The sequence below is a fragment of the Alosa alosa genome, chromosome 7 (genome assembly GCF_017589495.1).
Source record: "Alosa alosa isolate M-15738 ecotype Scorff River chromosome 7, AALO_Geno_1.1, whole genome shotgun sequence".
Taxonomy (NCBI): domain Eukaryota; kingdom Metazoa; phylum Chordata; class Actinopteri; order Clupeiformes; family Clupeidae; genus Alosa; species Alosa alosa.
This window is the reverse complement of record NC_063195.1, coordinates 23,595,492-23,617,573: the sequence shown is the minus strand read 5'-3', so window position 1 is coordinate 23,617,573 and position 22,082 is coordinate 23,595,492. Positions and strand designations below refer to the sequence as shown.

General features: G+C 42.7%; 2 protein-coding genes across 5 annotated transcripts in view; one reads left to right on the top strand and one right to left on the bottom strand.

The window, feature by feature from the left end:
- The first annotated feature begins 572 nt into the window (after positions 1-572).
- Positions 573-18,888, top strand: LOC125298504 (reticulon-4-like). 4 transcript variants are annotated; one of them, XM_048249278.1, is made up of 8 exons: positions 573-673; positions 780-1,266; positions 6,832-7,039; positions 8,147-8,285; positions 15,959-16,028; positions 16,617-16,663; positions 16,893-16,951; positions 17,731-18,888. In XM_048249278.1, exons 2-8 carry the CDS (start codon positions 792-794, stop codon positions 17,771-17,773), a joined length of 1,041 nt encoding a protein of 346 aa, XP_048105235.1. In that variant the 5' UTR covers positions 573-673; positions 780-791; the 3' UTR covers positions 17,774-18,888. The 4 variants fall into 4 exon arrangements, with proteins under 4 accessions (XP_048105235.1, XP_048105234.1, XP_048105236.1 ...); XM_048249277.1 differs by having other exon boundaries at positions 574-678; XM_048249279.1 differs by lacking the exons at positions 573-673; positions 780-1,266 and adding an exon at positions 3,601-3,915.
- Positions 18,889-19,417: 529 nt separating this feature from the next.
- LOC125298316 (echinoderm microtubule-associated protein-like 6) overlaps positions 19,418-22,082 on the bottom strand; it is a 63,362-nt gene continuing 60,697 nt past the window's right edge. Inside the window, 1 exon segment of the mRNA XM_048249018.1 lies at positions 19,418-21,962. Coding sequence (XP_048104975.1) covers positions 21,938-21,962 — 25 coding nt within the window. The 3' untranslated portion in view covers positions 19,418-21,937.

The window sequence follows — 22,082 nt, the reverse complement described above, 5'->3', positions numbered from 1 at the left end:
CCTGGCCCTGTCACTACAAGTTTCTTATGCTTGATCACCCTCAAGCACATTGGACTTTCTTAATTTAACTCATTTAACTTTAAGTGTATTTAGTATTTCGTTTTGTTAGTTTTCTTATATGTCTTATCTTCTACTGTCTTTATTGTACAGTGGAGTTTAGTTATATGTTTATACTTATACTTATGTTTACCATTTCTGCTGTAAGTGCATGTTGTGTGTTATGTCTGTATGCTACTGAGACCCTTGAATTTCCCCTTGAGGATCAATAAAGTATCTATCTATCTCTCTATCTATCTATCTACAAGATTCAGGAACTACAGAGCAAGAAAGGGTTCAACATAACCCTCAAATTATAGTACACAAAACAATCTAATATCAAACAATACGGAACAGAAACAATGGCTACAAATCCGTTATCCGTAGTGCAATGAATTTCTTCACGGGCTGCCCAGTTATAGCCTATTTCTCACTACTTTGTAAATTAATCGATCTCGGTGACAGATTTCAAACACAGGAGGCGTGGCCAGTGACGCCCATTCGACGAATATCCAATCAAAAAACTTTTTTTTTTCTAGTCTGCCGCGCTGTCTACACTCGCTGCTGCTGCTGACAACTCCCAGTTCCTACTTTATCGGTGGACGCCTGGAACGGAATCATCCTTGGTCTTTTTAACGTAAGGTGATGTTCGTTTTTCTCAGGATATCTTGTCTGAAATAATCTTAGCCTTTGTGGTGTTTGTCTCCGTACACTTTTGACCAAATATATACCTTACTCTCTAGGATACAGCAAGGATGGAGGATAACTTCAGAGGAATAAGCTCCACAACGCCGTCAGTGGATGATCTTCTTCAGTCAGGGCACGAGTACGGAACCGAGAATGAGACGACTTCTAAACTGTTCGACGACGCAGCAGGTTTCCTCATAGACACAAGAGAGGCTGTAGCAAAAGATTTTGACGACGACGATATTTTGGACCTGGCTGGCGGGGCTCAAGATGCTCTCGAGAGGCACAGGTCCACGTTACCGCGTTATCACGAGCCGATTGCAGACTCATTCTCGGACCCAACTCCAGAGCCAGAACCAGAGCTAGAACCCGAACCAGAACCAGAGTCTTCTGTTCCAGACCCAGAACCTGTAACAGCACCTCACAAACTGGTTAGTGGTTTGGGTGATATCAGCGGTAAACTTTCAAAAGAGGAAGACGCCCCTCCAAAAGAAGAAAAGACTGCCATAGTGATCCCAAAGTCGAGAGCAAAATCAGGCCTGTGTAAGTAACTCACTGCGTTAATCGCTGATGTTATGGTTCAGTGACTCTGTTGTTTATCTAATGTTAGTTTCTTGACTTTTCGGTGGGAAATTGTTTGGCAACCAACCTAGCTAACTTAACACGAGGATTAGCTGCTAGCTCTGTAACGTCAACTGTGATGTGTTCAGTGTGATTAACTGCTTCTGAGTTTGACTCGGGTTCGTTCACCCATCAGCCTTTATCAGGTGCTCAATGATGAAGTGATGCAATATTATCACAGTAACGCTAATGATTTTCAATCAGAGTTTCCCATCCGAACCCTTATGAATATGACATGAACTCCTTTGATCTCTTAACATGATCACTAATGATGCTTTACAGAGTGATGGACGCAGCCGAGCTAAAGTAACGTTAGGTATAAACGGTACAGTCGGGCGGAAACTATCACAACAACAATAACACATGCTAAATACGTAAATACGTTTTGGGGTAAATAATAACGTCCGTTTTTTTCTGTTTATCTATATTCATTCCTCTCCAGTATACTACTAGCCCGAGTTGTAAATTGGTTATTATTAAGCTCTGACGTTACACTAGGATGCCATCTTGTGGACATCACGATAGATACATAATTTTGGCAGGGAGGCATTATGTGCACAGTTATGAAAACATAACACATTTTATGATTTCCCAGGCATGTGATGTCGCCCATTTCGTGTATCTTGCGACAATACGTTTTGCGACGTACATTTTTTTTATATTATAAAAGTGCGTAAGTGTAGCCTACTACTGAAACATTGCGTCACAGCCCACACTGAACAAAATGTACAGTAACAACACGACGAGGTATGGGTTGTGCGGATAGGGTTAGGCATTGACTGTACATGTGTTTTGAACAATTCTAGTGCTTAAAACATTTCCTGAACAGGCCACAGTATCAATAATTTGCACTGCAATCTGTGATGTAGCCTATTATTGTGTTTTTTAGTTGTTAGAGGTGTGTTGAAAGAAAGCAAGTGTTTTTTGTTTGTGTTTGTTTTTTGCTTGTCACATTCATGAACACATGCAAATACACACACAGATACAAGTTGCATGATGTTTCATTAACGTTTTCAATGCTTGAATTAGATGATGATGATGATGATGATGATGTGATGTGGTCATAATGCCCAGGAACATGGCCACGCCTCACCACAGCAGCTCCTCATGTGTGCATTCCCAGAGGAGAGCCAGGCAGTGTGTTTACACTGGTCTTCTGGTCCTGTTTGATTTCCTGTATGATTTTCATGTTTGCTAAACAGTTTGGCTTAATGAGGACTTGGCTTGGACTTGGGAGGCCTTGGAATCCACAAAGACACCTGTGCAGAGGTGCATAGGCATGATTATTTTTGCTGTGGGACCATCTTATTTCAGACAGAACTGGCCAACTTTGCCTTATGGCAAGTCTTGAGCAACTTGATGGCAACTTGAGAAACATAGCTGTTCTTAGGCCTGTCACAATAATTATGTTATTGTACAATATTGTCAACAGTAACTTTTGTAGCCCTCAATATCTCCCGTCTGTGTTCTCGTTCACGTCATTGGTCTTCTTTGTATTTGTTTGAGGTTTAATTTGCGATGTCCCAAAACGTAGCAACGTCTGACCTAACCCAAAAGGCCTGCCTTACGATTACACAGTTGTGCATAGTGGTGTCTCCAAAGTATACTCCGTATGCTGTTGTGTTGTGCTGTTGCTGTATCACCCAATCACAGTGTTTGAGCGGGGAACAAAAAGCTGCAGTCACAGGTGGAGAGAGGCCTTGCAGTTGCATTATTGGATGACTACAGCAACCGTAGCCTATGACCATATTGTTTCTCACAATATTTTCTCAGTCAATACATCGTCCACCAGAAAATAGCTATCGTTCCATGTCTAGCTGCAGTAAAAAAGAGAATCTATTGTTTGATACTTGTATGGTTTATATGCTGTAACTCTGAGCTTTCATACTTGGCCTTGTGGTGTGTGAATGCCCTTTAGGCCCTAAGGGGTTAGCTGTTTGTAGTTGATCAGTCATGTTGAGGACTGCAGTGCGTGTGTGTGGGTGTGTTGATTGTGTCTACACACATAAGTGGGTCTGAGCAACCCCCACCACTGTACACCAGGTCATTCACAAATGCGTATGCAGATAGAATTCGGTATGTGTTTGTGGGTGGGGTGGTAATGGATATAGTAGGGGGATCGGGTAGGGATTCAAGGTGGGGGTAGTGGCTTGGTTGTGTGTGTGTGTGTGGGGGCGTTCCATGTCCTCTCATCAGCTGACTGCCAGCTGCTCCCCTGAGGGTGTGCGAGGTGAAGAGAGAGAGCGAGAGACCCCCCTTCACTCAGTATCCGTGGACACACAGCGCACACGCACACGGTCGCCGCAGAACCCGCACAGCCACCACCACCGCCACCACCTCCTGCTCCCCCTGGGCGTGCAAGAGTCCATCGCCACCTGCTCCTCAGCTGCTGAGCTAAGGTGTCGCTAACGACTGGAGCCTTTCTTTGGAATGAGCAACTACTTTTGAGAGAAACTTAACTAACGGACAGAACCTGCATGTCCTCGCGCAGAGCTTACTGGAATTTTACTATTACTTGTTTGCACTTTATTTTTATTTAAGCAATGGATTCAAAACCCTGGAGAAAACAGGGTAACTCCATTTTTCTCATTTTTCTCTTTCTCTCTTGATAACTTACTTGATTTTCCATGTAATTGCATTAGGATAAAGATGCATGATTGCTGCTGTATGATGCCAGCATGCTATTTGAGTGGTTAGAAGTGTAACTTGCCCACAGACAGTGAAAGGTGAACTGAGGCCAGGGCACACGGAAAGTTCTGGGCTATGTTGACTGTGCAGTTTGTCGGTGTCTTCATTACTGTGGAGTCTGATTGCACCATGCTGGCAGCGCACCTCCTGTGGCGATTCTTGGCGACTGCCCCACAGTTTCCATACTTAGATGGATTGATTGTACATTTATTTGTTGATGTACAATCACATGTACTGACAAAAAAAAAATCATTCCACTCTGGCTGTAACCAAATGAAGCAAAGTTTAGTTGATGTGTAGTTTGGCCTGATGCATAGTGTTCCAAATCTCCAGACTATTTTGATTCTTCATCATTACTTAGAACTATGCTGTCTGTTGCAATAGTCTGGGTGCAAGAGCTATCCCAATAAATCAATTGCAAGTTGAGTTGCAGTTATTGCTGAACATCATTGGCTTTGTGTAAGGAATGTGCACATGTGTCAGATGTTTGAACCATGATGTCGGGCTTTTATTTTGAATACTGGTAACGGGGCATGATAAAGAGGCGGAAGTAGAATTTGTCAGTGAAGAAGTTCACTCCAGTGGATGGTGCACGGTGCACGCAAGCAGGAACAAGATGGATTCCAAACAAGGTTAGCGCATATTCTTTTGTCTTCGTGCCAAATCCTAGATTATTTTATTGCACTCTTGGCTGTGATACGTGGATATGATTGGGTATTTATGATTGATATTAGCATCCACGCAAATTATTTATCACACTGTCGCTTGGGCTTTGGCCTAACGTTAGCTGGGCTACATTTGTTCTGACAGCAATTTCTTTTGGCGTTTGGCGTGTGTGGTGAACATTCATCACTGCCTGGATGTTGCAGTAATGTCTGTTTGAGCTGTCTATTCAGAGGAAGCTCTTCTAGAATAGTTATTCACCATTTGGAAGTGTCCCGGTTGTTTTTATTAAACTTCATGGATGACATTTCACGTTAGTCAACCTAGTCTGTTGAGTAACATGCATTAACGTTACGCTAATTAGTGCTAGAGCCAATACGTTATGTGCATAACGTTACGAGATAGCACCACTGTCATCACGGCTGTTTAATCTAATTTCACAAATTTCTAATCTTACGTTTTGTGATTTTGTAACTAACCAAATAATGTTGGTTCACGTCATGTGACGCTATTCGGTTAGCTAACGTTAGCTTCTAAAGTTCGCGTTAACTTACCTGGATTTCTAGGAAATGGTCTTGGGGCTAATCGAGTGTTATTGCGAGTAAACATAACGATAGCTACATACAATACAATACAGTTAGTCAGATAACGGCACCTGACGTTAGCTGCTAACCATTATTCACTTTAACGCAATGCTTCGATGTTGATTGTGTATTAGCGTTAACGTTAATTGCCAGACCATGGCAACGCAATTTCGCTGTCAATTATGCAATACACGTTAGCTAGTTAGTAGCTAGTGCCAATGTCATCCAGTGAAGTGCGTATGCAAGTTAGCTAACGTTAGAGGTGGTTAACCTCCTATCGATAGCTAACTTGCCCTTTACTAGGCAGCTACTTTCCCCCCTTATCTACACTACGTTGACAGTCTGTCACCATACGATAGGCAAAGGAAAGCCGCATTTCAGCACCTTTGCTATTGACTTTAGCCGAGCGATGATTCAAACATTTGATTGCAATGCCATGCCCTTTGTAACATCCGAATAGATTGTCGTTTTTAATGATTCGAAGAGTGTCTCACTAAATCGGCAATCCTCTAACTTGGCGATAGTAATGTTATACCGTTTGGAATTGCATAGCCGTCGATACGGTGTCCTCCACTTTCTTTGTGACCTTTATTCTCCTCTCGCCCCCCCTGAAGTCTCAGATAACATGCAGAAATTGGTACCGCATACTTAATGTTTAAGTACCTAAAGGAGAACAGATAACTCCTTACTTTTCTTTTCTATGTCATGCTTATTTCTTTGTAGGGTTCCCATATGTATTAATCGAGAGGTTGCGCCGTTGTCAGCTGAAATTGCAGACAGGGCACAGGCTATTTAAGGCGATTGTAGATCTCACTGAGATATTGCTGTATCAATTTAAAGTGTTACAGTACCTCACACTAGTTATAACACCGTAAAGTTGGAGCTGGAGTTCTACATTTAGGTTGTTTCTGAGGATGTTGACTGATTGAGCTGTGAATTATTGTAGGGAATTGAATAGCTGTCTTAAGAATCGTGCCAAGTTTCAGCTTTCTCATTTTAATCTAGTGTTATCCTAACACTGAATTAATTTGGTTCCTTGCTCGTATAGAAGTGAGTTGGCAGTTGTGCACCCACATCCATTTTCAATGAATTGGGTGAATTTGCGGTTTGAGGGAATGTACTCGTGTCCATATGCTGTGGTTTCTGGTTTCTCTAAAGGATGGAGACCATTCAACATTGATGTGATAGATTTACCAAGGGTGTACGCATGTCTGTCATGAAACAAAAACATGTTTGTGTTTGCGTGGAAGCCTGTTACATCCAAAGCCGTGGACTTTTGGAGATAACATTTCAGAGAAGAGACAGGTGGTGAGAATTGTGTGTATTATGTATGTTTTAACATAGTTTTGTCTTGCGATATTCAAATATGATGTATCAAAGGCGTCACTGTCATCACAATTATGGTGACTGTTTATATGCTCCGGTCTTATGGGCTCAGGGCTCTTTCATACACTTGATCTAACGGACCTAATCCTCTTCCTCTCTCTCTCTCTCTCTCTCTCTCTCTGCTTGTGCTCCTCTTCCTTTCTCTCTCTTCGTCTGTCTCCTGCAGTGGTGGACCTGTTGTACTGGCGGGATACCCAGAGGTCGGGGGTGGTGTTTGGGGCGAGTCTGTTCCTGCTGCTGTCGCTGTCGGTCTGCAGCATCGTGAGTGTGTGCGCCTACATAGCCCTGGCCCTGCTCTCAGTCACCATCTCCTTCCGCATCTACAAGGGCATCCTGCAGGCCGTCCAGAAGTCAGAGGAGGGGCACCCCTTCAAGTGAGTTGTTTGTTTGTTTGTGTTTGCCCCTTTGGTGGCGTCAGATATTGAGAGGCTTTGAGGTGAGTTCAGTTCAGATCGGGAATGTAGCTATACATCGTCATTAATGTCTTACTGCAACTGGTCACAAATAGAATCTCTACTTGGTCCTTTCACCTGCATACGCCGCCAGTCTTCAGCAGAATCATTTACTCGAGCGCACAGACCACACAGACAAGCTTGCTTCCTGTGACCTTTTGACTCCTGTCTCTGTAGGCACACACAAACACACACACAGACACACTATTTTAAGGAACACCCCCCACCCCCCAAATATGGACCCTAGAACACACACACACACACACACAGTCTCGCCCTCGCTTGTTCAGCTAATGAAACTGCTCTAATCCTCTCTTTGATCGTTCTAGTGAGTTGTATGCGGCCCGGCTGATTCTACGTGGCTTAGTTTGAGCTCATGGAGAGGCGATTACCGCCAAAGTCCTTACCTCAGACTGCTTTTAATTTCCACTCAAACATGCTGGAAAAGCGCCCTCACTAACAGATCACAGTAATGCCGGGAATGACTCCTTAATGCCATTTGCAATGTTTCGGAAATTGCTAATGTGTTTCTAGTTTTGATTTTTAAGTCCGCCGTCAATCACTACAAATGACATAATCCCTCTCAGTAGACGTAAAGTGGTTGGTAAATTAGTTGAATAGAATGATCTAATTAGAGATATTGGAAGTTGGAGGAGTAGTCATTTTCCTCAGTTGCTTGGAGGGCTGCAGTCTACCTGAATCGCTTATGACAGAAGTTCGTTGTGCAGGTGATTCAGAGCCAAACAAATGACATATAATCCAAACAAATTGCAGTTGCTCCCACGCAAAATGGAAGCTATTGAAATGAAGCCTACTAGTAGTGATGTCACCCAACACATATCCCTTAAAGTTGGCAGCCATGCTGTTGGCAGATTTAGGGCACAGCCCTGGCAGCTTTGCCAATGCCCTACTGTACTAGTGGTGATAATGAATATGGTTGACAGGGTGTGATGGATGTTGGTTAAGGTGATGGTGCTGTTGTGATGTTGAAGGCAGTGATGGCATTTCCCCCCCCCCCTCCCTCTGTAGGATGTACCTGGAGAATGACGTGAGCGTGCCCACTGACCTCGTCCACAAGTACAGCGAGCTGGGCCTGCGCCATGTCAACACCGGCATCAAGGAGCTGCGCCGCCTCTTCCTGGTGGAGGATCTGGTGGACTCTCTCAAGGTGAGCAGCAGCAGCACTAGCAACCAGCTGACTGATAACATAATACTCTATTGGCAGCAGCTAATTTCCCCACAGATGCAAGCATCTTCTAAATGTATTCATCCATCTGTCTATTTATTGTGCTCTTATTGGTAGGCCAGTTATATTGTTATATTTTGCTGTTTTGATTTGTCATCACCTACGGGATGGGTTGGATCCCTGATTGTTTTATGTTGTGAGTGTTTTATGGGTGCGATTCTCTGGCTTCTAAGCCAAATCCCAATCAACCACGTTGATATGGCAATAAAGTATTGAATCTGTATCGGTTGAAGAATAGGAGATGCCCAGTATTGTCTAGTAGGGGGGCATGGTGCACATATGGTCTAGTATTGTGGACAAGATGTCAATTATCTGTCCATGTAGTTTAGTTTTTAACAACCCCAAAAATACTGAAGACTATACATACAAGAGATGTCAATATTAGAGATGCACCGATATGGAATTTTAGGGCCGATAACTGATATTTATTTATGTTTGTTGTGGCCGATACCGATACGATAACCGATAATATTACTCTTGAAAAAAAATTGTGAAAAGTGATTTGGGGAAAGCATTTAATAAGCATAATTTTATTGCAGTAATTTTACCTACCACCAAATGATGGACAGAACTCGTAATAGTCCTCAATAGTACAGCAGTCAACAACATAACAGTAGCCTAGCCCTACAGTATGTGTGGCTCCTTTAAGTGAACCTGACATCAGTGAATTGCGAGTGAGTGGCTAGAGAGTTTGAATCGTTTTCATTTAGGACTAAACGCTCATAAACGGCTCAGCTTGGAATAAGCTACAGTATAGCGACCAAATCAGAGTTTGTGAGGGAAACTTAGGTTTAGTTTCAACTGCGGGTAACTGAATAAAGCTGCAACTCCTCAGACTGTATCTTATGTCCGTCAACTCTGTTGCGCACAACCTGCTGCAGCAGAAATGAAGGGAGTTAGCCCCAAAGGTTTTAATAACTTATTATGATGACCTGTCTGGAACTGAAGCACGAATGGTTTATGGCATATTTCTAGGTAATAATACAAAGCCCAAGCTAAAGTAATGCAAATATAATACTAAAACACAACTTAGAACTAGGCCTAATTATGTACTTGTCCCACCAACGAGTTTGTTTATTTGTTTCCCCGACCAGCGCGGTCCAAACACACCAGCACAAGACGGCGCTAGATAGGGCTGAGCTCCGCTCTGTTAAGGTTAAATGGCGGATCATACACGAGCATTTTGAGATGCACAGATTCCCAAATGAACGTATCCACAGATTTTGTTAGAGTGGTGAAATACATTCACACCGCTGACATTATATTGAGGAAAAAGTATAGCCAACCAAGCTCAAGTAGCTCAGTGTAGCCAGACGGACCTTACTTAGGCCTAAATGAGGACTTGAAAAAATATCGGCGCAAATTATCGGCCAGAATTCTGTTATCGGACCGATAATAATATTTTCATTTTTTCACTTATCGGCTAATAATATATCGGCCGCCGATATATCGTGCATCCCTAGTCAATATAAATTAATAGATGAATCTGAAAATGATATTCAACAAGTTATTGTAACAGATCATCTTTTGGGCCTTATAATTATACTATCTTGTTAAAAAGACTTTCCTGGTCTAATGGTCACGGCTTTGGAAGCCATCTCAAAATGGTCAGCTTCAAGTCTTGTCACAAATCTGGAAGATGGGCTTTTCAGCGGTCACAAATGAGTGATCACACCCAAACCGTCCCTTTACAGCACACCATTAGATATGCTTTCTCTTCATTAGACTGAAATTTCAGCTTTAGCCTCCCTCGTCTTCGAAACACCAGCTGCTCAGTCTGTATGAAATGTTGTGCGGTTCTCATTAATGTGTGTGTGTGCGTGTGCGTGTGTGTGCGTGTGTAATGTGGCTAACCCTATCGTAACACCCCCAATTATCACCACTTTTGTTCAGAAATTATAAAACAACGATGTTTTTTAACACTTCAAAATAACATTTACTAAATGAACCTTACATTTTTCAGTAGCCATAGTTGTGTAGATTTGAACAAAATCTGGTTTGGTTCTTAACGGGGAGCATTTACTGCCTGAAATATCGATTTTGTTTACCACGCCGGAGTTATAGTGCTGGCCTGATGGGTCGCCTATTTACACCGTTTCAACGGCACATGGACGGTTAGACCGAGAATTCTCGTCGTGAAATTAAAATTCCACTGTAGCTCCAAGCGGTTGTGTACACGCAGCCTTACAACACTGTTTACAGCTCTTCGAGTCACGGTAAAATGTCATTTTTGGTACATAGCAAATTTAGATACACCTATGTTGTGCGTGGTTGCGTTTCTATAGGAGTCTGCTGTCTTGGTTTGTATAGAAATGGATATTAAGTGACGCATACACGCAAGACGGTGGAAATACGGGACCGGTGGAAATGGGGGGGAGTTACGATATATGAGCATCTAACTGAGTGTGTGCAGTGTGGTTTCTATACTTTCTAGACTTTTTTTTTCTCTCTCTCTGTGCCGAGTTTGTTCGGAGTGTACAATTTACATGGTCATATCTTGGGTGCCAGGATTCGCCCTTTTCTTTGACTATAGCCTATATGCACGTTGGATGCTTCACCGTCACCAAGGGAGACCTGGGAGAGACGGTGTACAATAAGGAAGGAAAACAGAATGAATGGCCCTCTGAAAAGAAAAACTTGTGTGTGTCAAAGCAGTGGTGTGTGTGAGGTGAGGGGGGGTGTTAGGCCAGCCCCACAAGGGTCCTATTGTGAGCCAGGCGGGTGGTGTTAGGGGATTTAGGCCGGTGTCTGACAGGCTCATGCTGCTGCTGCTGCTGCCAACAGAAAGACCCCTGTCTCTAGGCAGCAACGGAATGGAAGAGTCTACATGTGTGCTTTTGCAGGGGGGTTGAGGGGAAGGTGGGAAGAGGAGGTTGACTGGGGGAGGGGGGCGGGGGTAGTTGTTGGCAGGGTATCTGTGAAGAGGTGGGGGCAACTGGACAGTCTGTCCTGGGCATAGTGGGGGTTGTGGGTCAAGTTAAGTTTTCAAGGATTTAGACATCAGTCGTCTTCGTCCCTGGGCAGATACATTCCCTGCTCCAGCCTTGGTTATTCATGCCAGATAGGCTAGTTGTCCGTAGGGGTGTCATAAATCATCATACGGGCCGTTCACACCAAAACTATGAGGACGACTGTAACTATAAAGATAGCAATGTCTACAGTAGCGAACAGTAAGAAAAGTGTCTCCTCCATCTCTTATGTTGATGAATATGATGTCTAAAATTTGATAGATTCTGACTGGCTGTCAGCTTTTTATCGTTCTTAAAATCGCTCTGAAGGTGAACCCTAAGGATATTGTTTTTCATGACGTTATCGTTGTAGTATGAGCTGTGGACTTTGTTCTTCATATTCACTAGAGATGCGTAAACCTGTTTTTTGCCCCGTTACCGTGCCTAGTGTGAACAGCTCTTTAGACAGAAAATGGACTCCCAGCTAAGAAATGCAGTTCTGAGACTGGTCAAGGGTGTTTTCTTTCCTCTCTCCTAGCTGTTATGTAACACTAGTCCTGAGTTCAAATTCTGTGTGTGTGTGTGCTGGTTTGAGGCTCATTTGGCTGCCTTTGAATGTAAAAATAGACATTTTTGACACAAAGCCAAATTGGCTCCCCCTATGCATCCCTCAGCCTTTTCCAGCTTCTTTAATAGTCTTATACCTCTCTCTCTCTCTCTCTCTCTCTCTCTCTCTCTCTCAAAACACACACCACACGTTACCTCACTTTCTTAAATTTGTGAAGAATGCCTCCTCTGTCTAGAGTGCTAGCGCTAGGCTGAGCAAGGGTGTGCAGGACCTTTATTTTGTTGTGTCTTGTGGTCTACCTCAACAGTTGCCATTTGTGGCCATTTACGGGCTCCGCCAATGGTCTCTATGCCAACAGCTGGCGGATCAGAACTGTGAGGCAGTTCAGGAGTCAAACAGAACTGCATTCAGAATGGAAGATAAGGGGCCCCTTATCTGTTTAAACATTTTGGGATCACTACTGACTGTCTGGTGACAGCTGTGGGACTGAATCTGTGGGTGTAACCAAAAGCAGATGTGTTGGTACCATTATTGCTCCATCATCTGTCATTCCTTTTCGTCATCCTGGTCTGTTATTATCCTTTTGATCAAGGGTAGAGTGAACGATTCTGTTTTGGTTTTGTGAAATGTTGATATTTGAGTTTAACTTTTGCTAGCCATGCCATGCTAGTAGGGGTGTAAAGATTAACCGATACGTATTGGTATCCGTTTTTAACGTGTAAGATACGGCTACATCGATTGTGAAGCCCCGTATCGGAATAAAACTGAAATGAACCGGTCGTTATATCGATTTACTTGTTACAAATCGGTTCATAACCTTTTCTGCTCGCTCAGACTCTGATTTACGTTGCAAGCAGCGCGTTCATCCCACTTCCTGTTTTGAAACTACACGTGGCACGGATTTGTGGGTTATGAAGTTCGTTTTGGGCTACACTCATTGCCCAAAGTAGACAAAGGACTTCATTACCCATACATCTTCTGCAACTTAAGCACGTGACAACTCGCACTCTGTCGGTGTTTGACAGATTCTTTTGTTTGTCAAAATCCAGCGCGAAATTAAACACTTACTATAGCATTCCTAAACGGCAACGATAGTCTGTAGAGTAGCCTTACGTTTGATGAAGGGATTTCCTTAATGTTAAAGAATAATTTGGCCCTTGCTGCTAAACCGATGTACAAATTATTATTATTATTTTGTTCATATTCACTCAGACTTGGAACAAAATAGGCCCAGTTCATTGATTTGTAGGCTATGAGAAAAGGCCAAGATTGTCTTAAGCACCGTTTTATTTTATTTCGGTATTGTCTTACCTCAACAATAGGCTACAGCTCCTTGAAAACAATCAGATATAACTCTATAAAGTCTATAAAAATGTATTTTTATGTTGTATTTGGCTGCTTTGTTTGGCTGAAATGTAGACTATTCTTTTTTTCATTTCAATACATGATACAAACCTCAGTTTAGATAATCATATTCACACATTTGTTTTTGCCTAATTGACATGACCATGAAAAAATCTTTCAGAATGCTTTCCATTCTTCAACTGCATCGAATCGCATCGAATTGTACTGAATCGTTTTTTATGAACATGTATCTTTTCTTGTATCGAATCGTGCCCATGTATCTAGATGTGAATCGTATCGTCTTTTACATGAGATTCACACCCATGCTAGCTAGCTAAATAACTTGATATGAACATATCATGCAGATAGCCGACGTACCACCTCTCTAAGTGCCCACAAGTGATGTCCTCCAATGCCAGGTTGGCAAAAGCTTGATGACCATTGCGGCAGAGTTGAGTGAAATGCCACCAAATGCTAACTAATTTGGTCATTGGTTGTTCGTCACCCTAATGTGATTGCAATCACTGTTAACAAGAGCAAGAATGATATCAGTGATATCATCTAACATGGAGACAACTGGTAACAGTGCATGTTTTTTTGTGTCTGCGAGGCTGTGCTGGTGTCTGAACCAGAGGGCTCAAAGATGGTATTGAGATGGTGTAGAATTGGACAAGATGTGCGTAGTAGTTTTGATTGTGTTCTTGATCGTGCTGCTTCCTGTAGCATGGCTGATGTTACCAAGGCACGCTAAACTCTGCCAGTACTGCTTCCCGCCCCCTCTTTGTTGTCCTGTATGCAGTCACATCTTGGGCAAACGATGCCAGTTGGTGTTGGGTCCTGGGCAGAGATTGGCATTCTCATACCAAGCAATCTTGGGGCTCTCATACCAGCTACCAATTAGTATGTACACTAAGTCAACTAATCCCATATCTGAGCCTTATTAGTGCGTCTACTATGGTCGTAATGGATAAACCTCCATGCCCTCCTGTGCGCAGGACCTTTATTTTGTTATGTCTTGTGGTCCCTGCTACTACTTCAGCAGTTGCCATTTGTGGCCATTTACAGGCTATGCGTCTACTATGGTCGTAATGGATAAACCTCCATGCCCCCTCCTGTATTTTTACTACGACTACGTCCATTTGTCCATTCGTAGCTCTCCCAACCCAAAGTCGGCGTTGAGTGTCCTTGACTGTGTCCTTGTCTGTGCCTGTGTTCGACGCATGCACGCTAGTGAAGCTTGGTCCTCAGAGCTGCCTGTCGGGTGAAGGTGTTCTTAGCCGTGTTGTTAAGTCAGCATCTTCCCGGGATCTCTCTCTCTCTCTCTCTCTCTCTCTCTCTCTCTCTCTCTCTCTCTCTCTCTCTCTCTCTCTCTCTCTCTCTCTCTCTCTCTCTCTCTCTCTCTCTCTCTCTCTCTCTCTCTCTCTCTCTCTCTCTCTCTCTTTCTCTTTCCCCCCAGCACATTGGCCCGTGGCCCAAACATCCAGGACCCCTGTCAGCCAGCTAGTCGTCCGTCCATCCTTCCTGGTGCAGTAAAAAACCCTCCGTGTATGGAGAGTGCCCTTCTGTGGTGGGAGGCGGGTGTGTATGTGCCCCTGGGTGTGGGCAAGGGGGTGGCAGGCAGGCATTGAGGGTAAGGTTTCCTCTGGACCTTCTGCCCTTTCGCGCGGCGTGGGACCTCAGCCATAGCTGGAGATAGACTGCACTGTTCCGTTCAGTTAAGTTCACAGGCTGGCTTGGACACAGCGTCCAGTGGTGGTGATAGATGGGCCCATTTGCTTGCTTTGCTGGACGTGCATTTAAATGGACGAGAGAATGATGAAGAGTGTGTGTGTGTGTGTGTCTGGGACTGAATAAAAACCGATTAAAAACGATCTTTGTGTGTGTTTTTACCAGAGTGACGTAAAAGGGAAAATATCTGGCTGTACGAGTCAGTGTGTGTGTGTGTTTAGGGGCGAGGTCAGTTACAGTTCAAAGCATGAACACGATGAGGTAGTCCACATGCCAAGTCTTAACCTTTAGTGCCTATCTTGTTAGCTGGTCTCCTATTAATGGAAAAAACATTTTCTGATATTAAGGAAGCTGATACCGTGGCGTTTATTCATAAACCACGTCATACACAGTTGTGGTCGGACGTTTACATGTACTCATTATGGGACATGAATGTCATAGCAACGTTAAAAAAACATGTCCTGCAGTCCAAAAAAAAAAAAATGAATATTTTACTTGTGGTTCTCTCTTTTGTGTGTGATCCTGTGTGTTCACACATATCTGATGTGAATGTGTTGATTGATTGATTAGCTGTACCTGGAATGTGGAATGTGCATGGGGGGATATGTGGCCAGGAAATAATTGGCAAAAGAAGACTGGATTTATCAGTTTTTCTTTATTTCTATGTTTACAGAATGCATAGTTACCATGTGAACGTACAGTAATTGTGTTTACCTTTGGTTTGCTTTGATTGAAGACACTTAAAATGTCAAGTTGTTTAACTTGTACTGTAGCATGTTGTGTTAGCAGTGTTTCCTCTATGGGGTTGGTCTGATTTGTTTGCGGATGGCCTGCCCCCACTGCTAAAAGAACTCTAGAGGAAACACTGTGTTGGTGTTACTGTCGTTTTCTCCATGGAACGTTCTCATTTTTGTTACTGTACACTCCAGCCTAAAGTGAGTGTGTAAAAATGAATGTATAACCTAGTCAAGATGTGAACGTTAGTGTGTGTGTGTGTGTGTCTACAGTTTGCTGCCCTGCTGTGGATCCTCACCTACATTGGTGCCTTTTTCAATGGCCTCACCCTCTGCATCATGGGTAATTTTACACACACACACACACACACACAATGTTTCTTAGGTAATGGTGTAAGCTAAGTGCGCAGACAGGCGCACTCTCAAACACATTCCCCTGTCCTAAGCTGGCAGTAACCCAGGCGTGGCAATGGAGAGAAAGCAAGCACATCAATAAAAATAGTAGATTAATAGCAGTTGGCGCCACCCTAATGCAGCCCAGTCTTTTTCAGTAGCTTGCTTCATACAGCCCACAGGAACCTCCATGTGGTTAAAGCAGCACAATGTGGTTCTTCTGCCTTTAGAATAATGGCTTCAAAATCATTTTGGTGCCACACTGACTTGTAGTGAAGGAGAATGTGGTCTCTGACATTGCCGAAGTGTGCCCAGAACTACTGTGGGTCTGCAGATAAATGGGTGACCACCTTGTGTCATTAAACGGATGTGAGATGGGGGTGTCAGGGGGGGTTGCCCTTTTATAATCGTGGTGAATCTGTAGTGGTGTGTAATGTGGCATTCAGTGTTTTATATTTATATCATTACCCTTTTTTCACATAGTCATATTCACCTGCTCCGTCATGTTTTTTTAATAACCTCTCTTCCTTTTCCTCAGGACTGGTTGGAGTGTTCAGCTGGCCAGTGATCTATGAGAAACACCAAGTATGTGACCCACCCACACACACACTCAACCTTTCCTTGACTCACTTATTTTCCTCAACAAAAAAAAAGTTAGCTCCTCTAGGGAGCTTTTTGGGCATTTTTGTGCTGTGGGTAGAGCGGTCCTGGGGCATAGTGATTATTGTGACTTGTGTGTACATTTGATTGTCTTGTTTCAAACCTGTAAAAGTAACAAACCTTTGACTTATTATGTTTTTTCTCACCTCAATAGGTTCAGATTGACCATTACTACGGGATGGTGAGCAGTCAAGTCAAGGACTTTGTTGGGAAGTAAGTACAGCCTCCCGCTTGGTAACCTGTGAAGGCTCGACGAAAGACGAAAATGCAAATATGGACACCTGCACTGTGTTTAGATCGACTGATTCAGTCAGTGTCCACTTCTGTACAAATTGGTAGTATACTCAGAGGAGAGTCCGCTCCGCTGTAGTACCCCCACACACACACACACACACACACACACAGAGTGGCAGGTCTGATTACAGATGCCATAAAAAAGCACTGGCACTTGTGCCACAATATCAGAGAAGGGTTAATTTACAGTTGAAGCCAAGGGTTGGCATGTCTGCTGTCACACTGGACTAGTTATCTTGAGAGGTGACTCCCCTGAGCATAAAAGTTGTACACTGTACACACGCACCAGGAATTACCTGTGACAAAAAAGGGTCACCTGAGGTCACCAAGAGTCACCTCAGTGAGCCCTTTCCAATTATTTCTCCATCACAAGTGTCACATGCTCATTAGCCCTGAACGTTGTGTCTGCATACTCATCTTAGTATTATTTCAGCGCTTTGTTCTCATCTTCAGGGATTTTGTCCTTTTAACATCGTTAGGTTCGATGTCAGAACAGGTGTTGCTTTTTGAAAGTCTTTTGTGCAGTTGTCAGATGCATCTCTCCTGATGTGGTCCCTCTCTCTCTCTCTCTCTCTCTCTCTCTCTCTCTCTCTCTCTCTCTCTCTCTCTCTCTCTCTCTCTCTCTCTCTCTCTCTCTCTCTCTCTCTCTCTCTCTCTCTCTCTCTCTCTCTCTCTCTCTCTCTCTGCTCCCATCTCAGGATCCAGGCTAAAGTACCCGGACTGAAGCCTAAATCGGAGTGAAAAGACGGAGCTTGAGCTGGTGTGTGTGTGTATGTCTGTTTGTCCATGTTTTGGGAAGTGTGTGTGGAAGGGAAGGATGTGAATGGATGGAACCATAAAGGAAGGAGTATGATGGAGGAGAGGACGAACACAAGGCCTTCGACGTTGTAATGTACACTTGTCCTTTCGTTTTTCTGTTTAGGTTGTTTTTTTTCTCTCTCCCTGCAGTCCCGTCATCAGATGAACTAACCCTCTCTAATCTGATAGCAGCTGTTTCTGTCAGTACCAGCTTAATGTTGTACACCACCGTAACTTAAAAAAAAAAAAAAAATACATGAACTTAAAAAATAGCAGCTTTCTGTAACATCAATAAGGAATGTCTCACAACCTGGTTGACCACACTTTGTCACAATAGGAAATGTTCACCTAAGAAGAATGTTTTGATGCTTTTTTTGTTGTTTGTTTGTTTTGCCTAAAATTTGCTATCCCAGTGCATAGTTTTCGGTTTCATAAAAGCGTTGGCAATCAGATTTGTTTGTAAAGGGACTAGAACATTCATGGGGATAACGTGGCACCAACACAGGGAGTACTGTCACAGTCCCCCCCTGCTTTTGTTGTTTTTAGGGGTGTCGGGATGTAATTGACATGCAGAGTTTTAATTGCCAGTTACTCATGACTTACATGTCATTCAAGACAAAAACTGCTTAGTTTCAGCATCTGAGCTTGGGAGTCCTTTCACACCATTAATTAAGCGCCATCTTTTTTTTTGTGTGTGTGTGGATGAAATGCAAGAAGTGAAGCTTTTTATTTCTTCCTGTCACCCTGTTGCAGCTGACTAGAATGTGTGGAAGCAATGATGAGAGAAAAGAAAAAAAAAGTTTCACGAAAAAGCTTGACTGCATGGCTTTTGCTATTTGTTTCTCTTTTATATTTCATAGCCCCCTCATGTGAAGCTGTGGATTTTTCTCTTAAACTCATCCCTGCTTTTCCTGGTGCTGTCAGTCATCAGTCATGTGGTCTGTTGTGGGCAGGAAATCCTGCCCAAATGGAATTTGGGTGGGTGGGGTCTATCTGTGAAGTGCTTCTGTGAATGTGTAAACAAGAACCAATAAAAAGCTCTTAGGCAAACACCCCAAGTTTTGGTCTGTGTGTATGTTATAAATGTTTTGATGTCGCCTCAGTGTCCTTAAGCAGAGGCGAGGTCTGGCTGCAGGAAATGGAAGTCCTACCACATATTGGCTGTACCTGTCCACCTGTATTAGGGACTCGAATCAATTAATCAGTTGATTATCAGCTATGACTAAACGATTATGAATATTATAAATAAATCTTGTTTCCTATTATGCACCCAGATATGGTGGATGGAGTGAACAATTGGTAAGTGTGAATAAACGGTTACAGGAAGACGTAAAGGTGATATTGATTTAAGCTGCAATCTGGGAAATGTTGAAAGAAATGTCAAATCACAGATTTGTTTTTTTTCCTTTTAGGTTAGGGACTTTAGTTTGGGCAACTCGTAAACCCTTCATGAAGACAGTTGAGCTTTGTTGTCATAGTGTTCGGTAGATCACTATTTGTAGACAGTGTTACGATTTGAAGTCTGAAGGACACACACAATCACAGCTTTATGTTTTTCAAAACATTTTATATAAAACTCTTCACCAGTTACCCTTTAATACACATACTTTCCCGTCTTGAAGTGTAAAATACAGTATCCCTTATAGACTTTAAGTACAGATTTGGAATGTGTTACAGCATATTCATGCAAAAAAAATGTTTTCCTGTCCTCTCACAATTTAATTAAGCTATGTGACTATCTAGACATGTTACAAAAAAAGCAACTACACACTCAACAACATTTGCAGTCATACATAATTGGCTATCAACATTAAAATATAGACTAATATAGAGTTAGCTCATCTGCTCAGAGAAGGAGCAGATTTGTATATTTTGAAACACCAGAGTAGGTTTGTTGCGAAGTCTGCATGCCTTCCATTTAAGACAAAACCCTCACAAAAATGGTTAATTCATACATACATACACATACGTACATTTAAAAATAAAGAGGTAATTTTAACAAAAATATAACACATTTAAAACACCTCTACAAACGGTAAAGTTACAGTACTTCTGCCACTTGCGGCACCTGAGACTCCTTTTCATATTTGGACAGGTGAATGAGGTGGTCGTGGTAATAACAGGGCAATAATGTGTTTGATATTTTATGTACAAGTCAATAAATTACTTCTCTTAATCCTTGCATATAACTTAAATAAAGTACTCGTCAGTTAAGCCCTAGACTCTTTTATCTTGAGTAGCACCATGGAGGAGAATTAGAAAAAGAAACAAAGTCGCTGTCGTGGTTACCATTGGTGATGCTTATAAGGCACTTCACATATAGAAGCAAAAAAATAAATAAATAAAATATGATGATCCCTTTTGCATTCCAAAGCCCACCCAAATACATCTTGGCATCATAGTGGTTCTTTTGCCACTTTTTAAACACGTACATGAGAAAGTAAACATTGCACTTCATGGAATGGCAAGAACGCCATCTACCATAACATGAACAAGTAGGAAAGATAATAAACAAACTTTCTCAGATGCTAAACTTTTATAGAAACTGCCTTGATCTAACCAAGGAAGCCTTACTAGTTAATCATTCTTCATTTAACCAGATGCAGATTTTTCTAGTTCATTCGGGTCTGTTGATTTTCTCGCATATTGTAATGGTCTTATTTCTGGCTCCTGTTTCACCTGGTTCGTCTTCCAGTATTTGAACATTAGGCTGTAAAATCAGATAGATTCTTAGCTAGGAGCTATTATTAGAAGCATAACGTCTTGAAAATCTCTGAAGAGGTTTATTTTGTTTGCATTAAACAAGCTGACCTCTCTCTCTCTCTTGTAGTCTTACCACCTGTGAAATACAACTCTGAATTCAGGTCGTTCCCACAAACTCTTCATGTGTTTCCACATCTGTTAATCTCCAGGAACCTGAAGCTGTCATATACAACTTTATGTGTTCATAATCTATCTGTACAGATATGAATTTTGACTGGCAGAGTACAAGCTTTCAAGGTATCAAGCAAGAGGTATCAGATACCGGCAGATTCCGCACTCCGTAGAGTACTCCCTTAGTTAAGATTCAGCATTGGTTCGTCAAAAAGCTAGAGGTCACAAAGAGAACCCTTTGCATATAAAGTACCCTTTGCTGGAAAAAAGGTTTCGTAAGGGCTGACAAGGGTTCTGTCGAACCCTTCAAAGGCCTCTACAAAGAACCCTGTGGAGTCCATCAGAATGTTCTGTGTAGAACCTGTGAATGTTTTCCAGGCAAACAAGCCAATGAACCACCAAAGGTTCTAGACTGCACTCGTTGTGAGTGAATAGAGATATGCAAGTGCATCCTTTAGGTGTCCTATAGGTGTAGTTGAGATGAAATGCAAATGCTTCATAACGGTCTCCTGTAGGTGTAATTGAGGAGAATTGCAAATGTGTAGTAGTAGGTGTGGCAGACTGTAGTAGGTGTGGGGAACTGTACTAGGTATAGCTGACTTTAGTAGGTGAGGTTGAGTGTAGTAGGTGTGGTAGAATGTAGTAGGTGTAGTTGACTGTAGTAGGTGTGGTGGACTATAACGTGTGGTAGACTGTAGTAGGTGTAGTTGACTGTAGTAGGTGTGGTTGAGTGTGGTAAACTGTAGTAGGTGTGGTTGACTTTAGTAGGTGAGGTTGAGTGTAGTAGGTGTGGTAGAATGTAGTAGGTGTAGTTGACTGTAGTAGGTGTGGTGGACTATAACTTGTGGTAGACTGTAGTAGGTGTAGTTGACTGTAGTAGGTGTGGTTGAGTGTGGTAAACTGTAGTAGGTGTGGTTGAGTGTAGTAGGTGTGGTTGAGTGTGGTAAACTGTAGTAGGTGTGGTGGACTACCGGTATAACGTGGGGTTGACCGTAGTATGTGTGGTTGACCGTAGTAGGTATGGTTGTGTGTAGTAGGTGTGGTTGACCGTAGTAGGTATGGTTGAGTGTAGTAGGTGTGGTTGAGCGTAGTAGGTATGGTAGACTGTAGTAGGTGTGGTTGAGGTGAATGCAGCATCTCAGGTCAAGGATTGCAGCAGCAGCAGCAGCATCGCAGAGGCAGTGAGACACACTCCCATCTTCAAATCACCGGGCTCTGTCAGGACTCTCCGCGTTACAGGCATTTCCAGACAAACACACTGGGGGCGAATAAAGAGATAAAGCGCTTAACCATGTGAAACTACATTTCCAAACGAACAATCTGAACAAATTGAAGAGTGTGGGGAACAAAAATGGCACACTAAAACACCACAACTTAT

Excerpts from the sequence above, each read along its gene's own strand:
- LOC125298504 (XM_048249278.1), top strand. The coding sequence starts at position 792 with ATGGAGGATAACTTCAGAGGAATAAGCTCCACAACGCCGTCAGTGGAT. Across the intron at positions 16,029-16,616 it reads CCTCACCCTCTGCATCATGG|GACTGGTTGGAGTGTTCAGC; the intron begins GTAATTTTACAC and ends CCTTTTCCTCAG. Across the intron at positions 16,952-17,730 it reads GTCAAGGACTTTGTTGGGAA|GATCCAGGCTAAAGTACCCG; the intron begins GTAAGTACAGCC and ends CTCCCATCTCAG.